The sequence below is a fragment of the Saccostrea cucullata genome, unplaced genomic scaffold (assembly GCF_032062105.1).
Source record: "Saccostrea cucullata isolate Sc308-1 unplaced genomic scaffold, CSIRO_AGI_Scuc_v1 ctg3662, whole genome shotgun sequence".
Taxonomy (NCBI): domain Eukaryota; kingdom Metazoa; phylum Mollusca; class Bivalvia; order Ostreida; family Ostreidae; genus Saccostrea; species Saccostrea cuccullata.
The window spans coordinates 40,093-50,391 of record NW_026932422.1 but is presented as its reverse complement, the minus strand read 5'-3'; the positions used below and the strand labels follow the sequence as shown (position 1 = coordinate 50,391).

At 31.4% G+C, this 10,299-nt stretch overlaps 1 protein-coding gene across 1 annotated transcript; it reads left to right on the top strand.

Moving 5' to 3' along the window:
- Nucleotides 1–4,391: 4,391 nt before the first annotated feature.
- Nucleotides 4,392–6,428, top strand: LOC134235083 (uncharacterized). The gene has a single exon (XM_062717167.1). It carries the CDS (start codon nt 4,392–4,394, stop codon nt 6,426–6,428), a length of 2,037 nt encoding a protein of 678 aa, XP_062573151.1.
- The last annotated feature ends 3,871 nt before the right edge of the window (nt 6,429–10,299 follow it).

Here is a 10,299-nt window from a genome sequence, read left to right as displayed (position 1 = left end):
AAGCCCTGGAGTGTTATGTCGCCCACTGCCTGTTGTCAAATTTTAAATCGTTTAGAAGGAATACAAAAATAGTACTTGCGAATTTCTAAATTGTATAATCAAATTACTAAATCAAACAAATTTCTAGAACAAACGAATCTTATTCGACTCTTAATGAAGTTTTCAATAAAAAAAATTCTGTAGCAAAATTGTTTTCATCTTAAACTATATTTAATAATATGATTAATTCAAGTTAAGATTTAAGATATTTTTAAATGCATTTCCATATGCCGTACTTTTTTAAGAACCTGTGACTAAAAAAGCATGTAAATTATGCATTGTTTATTTATTTTGTTTAACTGGTCTATACTTTCATTTCTCCCATTTTGGTAAATCCAGGTCAATATTTTGATGAAAGAAACAACATACCTTGTTCTCTTAATGGAATACAATAGCGACATTTTATGAACATAAATATAATCAGAGGACAAATAAAGCACTGCAGAACACGATTATTCCTAATGTTAAAAATAATTTACACTTTAGTTTTCCCTTTTTAAATATATCTTTATATATCTCTATTTAAACTTAAAAGCCTAACTGAAATGAGAACTCCGATCCTCAAGTTCTGAAAATCAGGCATTGTATATTTGAAAATGCTCACAAAATTGTCTCTGATTTCTTAAAGTGGCGTATTCTTACCCACCATAATTCTTTAAACTTCAAACAAACTAAAGTTAATCATATAATATAGGGAAAATTAGTAAATCTCAAATAAATTCAGGAAAATTTTCCAGTTCAAATTTGATCAGCAAACATATTTAATGAATAAAAATCAGGTATCCAGGCCTTTTAAGAAATTGCACATTTTTTATACATATAAAGTACTTTAATTTCTTCTATTTACTTCGATCATTTTAAAATGCATAGTGCAAAAAGATTTTGCAAAACACCATTAATCACTTCTAATTTTATATCATGTTCATAAATATTGGTATCTAATGTTAGATAAAACTGAATCTCAATTATTTAAATTTTTAATTTTAAAATCCTTTTATGGAAAACAGAATTCGAGTTTTTAAAAGACTTTTCTGAGAAGTTCAAAGAATCTTGAAGCACATTGAGATATATAAAATGAAAATTGTTGCATGAAAAGTTCAATTTTCAAGCTTAATTTTGAGACTTTTTGAATTAAATTATAAAGTAAAAAGTTATCCTTCCTGGCCGAAGATCGGAGTACCTTAAGAGAAAAATTAGACGAAGGAAGAATGTTTTATTACATAATCTTCTTCAGAAATGAAAGTGTTGACGATATGTTCATTTTGATATTGAATCAAAATTAAATCACACCCTTCGATAAGAAGGTAATGCGATCTATGTTTTAAGGCGTTGATATTGCAAAAAATGAACCATTGAATGCCAAAAATAGAGTACAGGTAAAAATGTTTAATTTCTGTATGAAGACTTAGTTTGACCATTTTCAAAAGAAACAGGTAGGTGATGTTTCAATATATTCAATACTTTATATTAATTTGGTTATAAAACGTAACATTGAGAGGCTATATATTCTTTGGATACAATTTGGTTTGAATTCTGATGTTGTGATTTATTAATCCATTAGGTCATCATGTAATAACTATAAATCCTACTTTAAGGAATACAGTGTAATAATTCAGTTTATACATTGGTATGTTTAACTAGTATTTTAAAGATTTGTAAATATTTCAGTAGAGAGAAATATAATTTATCATTAATTTTAGCTCAACTAAAGGCTAAAGTCAGCTTTTCTGATCCCATTTTGTCTATGACAGGGCGGGGCAACAAATTTGAATCCAAGTTTTACACCGACGTAAATAAGAAAATTTTTAAAAATTTTTCTTCTCAGGAACTAATCGACCAGAAAAGCTGAAATTTTGCGAAAGCATCTTGGGGTAGTGTAGATTTTAAATTGTCCAAATTATTACCCGTGGGGTAGGTTTGGGTTCCAATCGGTATTACAAGGAGGGGGGGGGGTCTGGTAGAGAACAGCATGTTCAAATCTATTCAAGTGAGCGATGTGGCCCATCAGCCTTTTCTTGAATCTAAGGGTCAAAGATGTATCGCCCTTTGAATGTGTTTGTATAGAAAATAAAGTGATAAATGAATGTTATATTTGTTAAATTTAGATTTTTTTTGTGTTTGTGCTTGTTAATATGTTTGACTGTGTAGTTAAATCTTAGGATTAAAAATAAAGATTATTTTTAACCCGAAAATAAGAATCACAACATAAAGATATCATCTTCAAAGTCTTTCTACTGAAATAAAGAAAGTAATCCAACGCTTTATCGTCTTGCAGTTGTCATTGATTTCTACATGACCCAGTTACATACCGAACAGTATTCAAGCACAGGGGTTTGCTCCCGGCGTGTAATTATTATAAAAGATATACACATAAAAAAACCTATTATTACCCTCTTTGACATTTTATATAAATAATTATTACACACCGGGAGCAAGCCCTGTGATTCACACACAAAAGTTCATTAAGCAAAACAAAGAAGATGGGCGCATTTGGCGGGTGATCTGCAGGAATCATTTGTACGAAACATTTATGGTTTAAATGTCCATGATTTGGTTGGCTGAACACAGCTGGTCAGATTTTACAAACTCGTCCATAGGTGTTTTTTTTCATTTAGATTGAAAGATTGTGAAATTGTCACATTTATTTCCGTTTTTCCAAGGGGGTACTATAACACAGTAATGTTTTCACAAAAAATAAAAACCTAAAATATTTAATGCAATGATGCATGATACGTGTACATGTACATTATAGAATAGAAGTTAAAATTGATTTTGCTCGAGAACCAAACTGAACCAAAATTTATCTAAATCAAAATTTTAATACATAGTACATAAAAAGAAACTGACAAAATAAATGGTTGTTTGCCTGAATAAAAAAATCAACGCCCCATGCCAGGCTCGAACCAAAAACTTTTCGTTTCGAGTGCACTGAACAGGTATCCTAACTTACTGAGCTATCACCGCTACACATGAACAATTGTTTTTAAAATGGCAAAGAATCACCACATTGACACATTTGGATTTTTTTGAGAAAAGTTCATTTTTCGTGGTCTCTGGGTCCTCTCTCCATTTTTAAAAAAAAATGTATTCGTTTCTTTGAATTAAAATACACACAAATGACGTTTCAAAATCATGGAGAGAAGACCCAGACATAGAAAAATTTTAGAAAAACGTGTTTAAAAATGTACCATTTTGTACCAAATGTCTGATATGGCCAATTTTCAAGTTATTTTTTTTAGCAAATATAAGCTCAATTTCGGGAAAATATTTTTCGTTCCTGTTGCACAGGAACCCGATAAATTAAAATGATGTTAAAATTTCGTGTGAAATGTCAATAAAAATTTCACTTTTCAATTACACCCAGGTTCCTGCCGAATGCCAATCAAAAGCGCCCTCGTTCTTTGGAACAGAGTGAAAAAATACGCCAAATATAGAAGTAGGATCAGGTGCAATGGACCGGTCAGCATCCCCTGCCGACCGGTCAGCCCTTGTCATGATCGGGAAATAACGGGGAAACACGTCGACAATTCAGTGAGTCTAACAATGCTCTAACAATAAGTATGTTAGGTCAGCCAGCATTTGACATAAACATGATAAAGGTAAATTACATTTACTGACAAGGTCAATGTATTGACAATAAAACTTACGAAATGTTGACTTTTAACGATATTTCTGGTACATGTTTTCTTGTTTCATCAATTGGCTCGTCAATAACCTACCTTATTTTAAAACTTGTTAACTAGTATACGTAGAGCATACTCATATCGAATCAAATGCACGAGAGATACACATTAATCTTATAACTGACAAATATTATTCTAATGTAAATATAAAAGTCGCTCTGTTCATACATAATTTTTTAGCATTAAACCCCGGTATGTTAAACACAAATTTCTCTTCTTAACCTACTCACTTATGTCATAAAAATGGTATTCAGAAATCAATGCCAACTTTCCTTAATATTTGTATTTGTAATTAGAAACTAATCTTAACATACTTTTTATTTTATTCTTTTTTTTTGGGGGGGGGGATACAACAAATTTATTTTCCTGAAAAAATGTTAATTGAATGTAGAAAAAGACTCGTACAAGTATATAATTTGTATTCACCTTCAAAGGTATTTGGACATACATGTCATTTTGCCCTTCTCATTCGAAAACTTTATGTTTATTGTGTCCATAGAGATAGAGTCTCAAACACCAAAAAACCATGAACATAATAGCATAGTCAATACACAAGCACTCTCAATACATTTTGAGAAGATTCACAGACAACAAAAGAAATAAAGTACATTTCTTTATGTTTCAGATATACACTTTTTCTGCCTGATTCTTTAATAAGAATATATCGTGATGGATCACCATCTACCTCGGCTGTCAGAGAATGTGTATGTAGGACTGTGTCATAAAATAGGGAGTCCAACAGAAGTGAGGTTCAGGAAAGAAGTTGCAGACACTATTGAAGTGGTTGATAAACCTGTGCACATCATGAGGGGATTTGATAGAATGGTGAGTGGGAGTAGACGTGAGGGGTTCAGACTTCGAGGATCAGATGAAGATTACATGCTCTTGCCTCCAGACCACAAGGTGATATGTGATATCTCTCAAATAAGTCATTATCGTATCCCACAAATCACATTGATTCTGATGAACTGGGATGATCTTCCACCTGGATTTACCAGATTAAACCTGGTCAGTCGTTCAAATGAAGCAAAAATTATTTCATCCTGTATAGAAATAAACAACAATGTTTTCATTTCAAGTACTCTATTTAGAGAAAACTATTTGCATTTTTTAAAGACCTGCAATGTACCCAACAATACTGCCGTCCCTCATGGACCTTGTTCTACCTCTGTCGCATTCCAAGGTAGAGAAACTGACAAGGCATTCTGTTTTCAGTCACATCACTGGCCTACGTCAGCACTACCATGGATACAGAGATGTCGTGAACGGGGTTGGCCACACCAGAATGTCATCTTTGATATATTAAGTGGAGGATTTCATGTTGTTCCGATCGCAAGCACACCTGAAAATGAACTAGAATGGAGAATCTCATTCTCTAGAGCAGAACAAAAACTCGTTTATTCAATGAATCATTGTCAGTTTTTGTGTTATGGTCTCTTCAAAATTTTTCTGAAGGAAGTTATTAATAATCGGCCGAATACATCCAATCTCTGCTCATACTTCATAAAAACTATTGTATTTTGGGTCATACAGACCAAAACGTCATTGTCTTGGACACCTGATAACTTATTGTTTTGTTTCTGGAAAAGCTTTAAATTATTGATATACATGGTACATACTGGGGAATGTCCAAACTTTTTTATTCCACAAAACAACATGTTTAGAGTGAAAGTCACTGGTTCTGTACAAACCTCGATGTTTAGTCAGTTGTATGATTTGTATAATAAGGGAATATCATGTCTACTATTAAGTGAAACACTCCGACCTTTTCTCAGTATTGCTATATTAAACAGAACATTAGGAGTCTCTACAGACGAGAGCAGTGCCATATCCATGGCAAAATTAGATATGTGCTTATTTATTGAGTTAACATCATCTAAACATAATATTCTGGATTTAAAAGAAATTGCAGCAAACATAAAACAGGTAGAGAGAATTATAAGGGGAGGGTTGACATCATATCAGCAAGTCATTTTACAATGTATCACATCAAATGTGCTTCGCAATACTGCCATGCTCTTACAGAGTCTCCTATCTCAAAATGAAAATCAGAATAAGATTATTTATAAAGCAAAAGTAGCCGCATTACTGAAACAGTCGTGTAAGTTTGGTTGTTTATCTGACATTCTGTATCTTGCTATGTACTTCTACAGAACACGTAGATATGAAGACTCGATCAGCTGTTTACATAAAGCGCAAGAGAGGATGTCAGTGCCGTATATCATGTATAGGAATCGGTCAAATCCAGATATATACAGAAACTACATGGAGAGGAATACCCTTGGTACTAGGATGAGGAGAGCTCTAGTGAGAGATATTAGGCTAAACGTTATGGACATTTACATTGTTGAACTTGCGTTAGAGCAGAAAATTTGTTCAAAAAATGCGATATGGTCATTAACCATTCCACCTCTTGTGATGTTGAACATGTTGTTCATACTGAATCACCACAGACTGGGTGACACAGTCAGGTCACGACAATCTCTACGTGATCTACAGTCCCTCCTTCTCAGTGATGATGGAACTCATGTACCCCATCTCCTCAGAGATATTTCGTGGCAAATCGTCGGAATCTGTCAACAAATCTTTGGAGACTATTCAGGATCTCTCCTGTCTTATCAAAAATCCCTACAACAAATTCCATTCAACAAGCTTCTGCAAGCAACATTGTTCAGAATAAACTCTGTTCAAAATGAAGAGTTCTGACTTTGTTTTTGTTCATATATAAATGTACATACATGAACGCGATACATACATCATCAATTAATATTTTCTGTAATAAAAGTAATTCTTCCTTTCAATAGTGTTGTATTTCATTGTACTGAATTGTACTGAATTAAAGTTGATTTGTCAATACGTTTTCTTATGCCGTACTAGTAACATTTTAATGTTACGGACCTCTGACTTAAATGATATGCATGAAAATTTTTCAATATCAATATGTAACTGTTGTTTTCCTATATGTAGAACAAAAATACACAAGTGGCATAACTTTTTTCTGATTTTTTATTTTATCTATTGTAACAAATATATATGAAATTAATTCCTGTGCTAACTGACATTTGTGAACATAAGAGTCTTTTTATACTATAGAGTCCATTCATGTTAACATTATAATGTAGATGATTCTGTCATTACTTTATCCTTATTCATTGATATTTTTGTCAAAGCAATCAAATTTCCGGTGAATCACAGACTCTTCCATTTTCAAAATACACCTTATGTATCTTCATTACAAAAGAGCTAATAGGCTCAATATTTTTTTTCAAAAAAAAAAATACAAATAAAAATATACTTCTGAAAGTATAGTGAACTGCAGAAAGCGGATTTGACGGTAGTACAGTAGATTTGCTCCAGTTTTATTGGAAGTTTTAACATTCAAAATTCAGAGTGGAGATATGTTCAACAAAACAATGTAGAAGTTTTCACATTTCATTTTGTATATTTACAAGTGATACAACATAGAAATGTTTTTTTTTTTTATAAACTTTTACGTAGATTTTTTCTGAAAGATGTTGCTTTGTCTATTAACTGAAAACAAGATTTTTAAAACTAAGATGAGTAGTGCAATATTTTGAGTCACTTTTGAGTATATGTTGAAAAATACATTCTTGTGCACAGAATTGGTCTGACTTTTGTTTTTCAAATCTGGCATGATGGAGTCGCATTTTCATTCTTTTTACAATAAAAAAACTGAAAATTACACGTTTATTCATTATACTCTGTAAAAACACACGAATTGAACATTCAACATTGTCCAGCTGCAGTCTGGAAAGCGTTTTGAAAGGAACGTATGTTGAATATACATTGAAAATGTCCCCATTAAAATTTTCATTCAGTCAAACCTGGGTTTTACATGAATTCAGCTTAAGGATTCTTAAATCCTTTCAAAATCGTGTATATAATTCTGATGTATTCAGAGAACAGAAAGGAAATAAGATTGATTAGGCCATCGATAGAGCTTATTTTAATAAAAAGAATTCGACAAACAAAGAATGTTTTATCGCCAATGTTTCTTTAGAGCATAATCTACTTATCCAGTCAATCAAATGCTCGTTTGTCAAGCGAAAAATGGATTTTTCATGTTGAAGAATTCTTCTATTTCTGAAATATTTAACAGTGTTTGATTTGTTCGCTTGACAGTTATAAATATGGACGTGTCTTTATAGGTTTTTGTTTATCACACAAAAAGCATTCCAAAAATCAGGTGCTGTTTACAAGTTATGGTAATATCATATTTAGAACATAACCTACTTATTCAACCAATCAAATCATCAAATTGATGTTCAATTTTTGCTGATCATTAGAATTGCCTTAGTTAGGAATTATAAAAATAAAAATTGGTAAATTAAATAGCTTTTATAACGAGAACAGTGTTTTATGTTGTCATGCAGATATGGAAGGTTCTATTGTCAAATTTTAAATCGTTCAAAAGGAATACAAAAAAAATTACTAACGAATTTCTAAATTGTACAATCAAATCACTAAATCAAACAATTTCTAGAACAAACGAATGTCTTAATCATACAAACGATTATATTTATTATTAATGACACTAATACGTCGCCGTACAGATCATCTCCATCTTTTTCGACTCTTACGGAGGTTTTCAATAAAACAAATCTGTAGCAAAATCGTTCTTATCTTAAACTGTATTTAATATGATTGTATCAAGTTAAGATCTAAGATATTTTCAAATGCATTTCCATATGCCGTACTTTTTTAAAGACCTGTGACTAAAAATGCATGTTAATTATGCATTGTTTATTTATTTTGTTTGTCTGGTCTATATTTTCATTTCTCGTATTTTGGTAAATCCAGGTCAATATTTTGATGAAAGAAACAGCATAACTTGTTCTCTTGATGGCATACAATAGCGACATTTTAAAAACATAAATATTATCAGAGGACAAATAAAGCACTACAAGACACGATTTTTCCTAATGTTAAAAATAATTTACACTTTAGTTTTCCCTTTTTAGATATATCTTTATATATCTCTATTTAAACTTAAAAACCTAACTGAAATGGTCCGCTGTGTTTATTTTGACATTGAATGAAAATTAAATCACACCCACCTAGTAACAGGTAATGTGATCGATGTTAAAAGACGTCGATACTTCTAAAAAATATCGACATTGATGAGTCATTGATTGCTAGAAATACAGAACACGTAAATACGTTCATAATACAAGTCGAAAGTTAAATCAACTGAGGATTTTTTTTTAATTTCTGAATGAATACCGGTATTAAGTCTAGCCATTTTCAAAAGAAACAGGTACGCGATGTTTCAATATACAACTGTATTTAATACTTTATATTTAATAAGTTATGAATCTAAATATTGAGAATCAGAGATCTGTTTGTGATTATTTAAACTTTGATATTTATTTTGGAGTAAATTACACTTATTAACTGTAAGTAAATCTTTTATAAATTAAATTTAATGATCATTAACTGAACGATAAATGAAATAAATTATTTTTTTAATTTAAACTTGCCAAATGAGAATTATAATGTGCTCAAGTGAAGGGTTTTAAGTTAATAAAGTAAAAAAATCATAATATAAAGCAATAGTAAGAATATATTTATTAATAATTCATGTAGATCTTTATAGCTCTGGGATTAAATTATGACTTCAGGCCCCAAAACCATAAACTGAGAACAAACTTAAGTCAAAATTTCAAATTGATATAACTTTGGAAATAATTTCAATAATAGAATAAAACTTTCAACAAATGATTGAATTAAAGTATTTTACACAGTTGCATTATAAGCTAATACATCGAATAAAACTGAAGATATTAAAAATTAAAATTTTGACTTTAGTATATTCTCAGTTTAGGGTTTTGAAGCCTGGGTCCGCTGTTTTTTATACTTAAGTCTGAGAATGCTCTCAAATCTAAGAATTTTCTCAAATCCAAAATTCTCAGACTCAACGGCCGTCATAAAAAAGTTGAGAAAAATGATAACCGATCATCAACCGTTAGTGTCAATTTTCAATCCTAGGAAAGGAATTTCTGTAACCTCTGCCGCGCGAATGCAGAGACATGCTATATTTTTAAGTGGATATACGTACATCATTAAGTATCACAGCACAAAGCGCCACATGAATGCAGATGGACTGTCAAGAATTCCTCAAGAAAAGGAGGAACTTGAAGCCGAGGACTTAACTGATGTAGCAGATATGTTTACACTCAGTCAAATGGAACAAATATCATGCCCTAAATTACGCACCAAGAAATTAGAAGAGCAAAAACAAGAGAAAAATCTAAAGACAAATTTTTGTCAAAAGTGAACGATTGCATTGTTAATGGTTGGCCTGAAAATGAGGATACAAATCTGAATGCGTACTTTAATAGAATGTATTAAGCTAAACGGAATAAACCATATCCGATCAGCGCGTACTCTATCATCCTGCAACAAATGGTCTGGTAGAAGGTTTTGTTCAAACCTCTAAACAAGGAATTAAAACCATGGATAAAGAAAATACGGACATTCATAAGAAGTTAGCAAATTTTCTTCTTACGTACCGTAACACACCTCACTCCACAACAAATGAAACGCCAGCGATGGT

What these genes read in the sequence shown, in the direction of transcription:
- LOC134235083 (XM_062717167.1), top strand. Translation starts at nt 4,392, where the DNA reads ATGGATCACCATCTACCTCGGCTGTCAGAGAATGTGTATGTAGGACTG.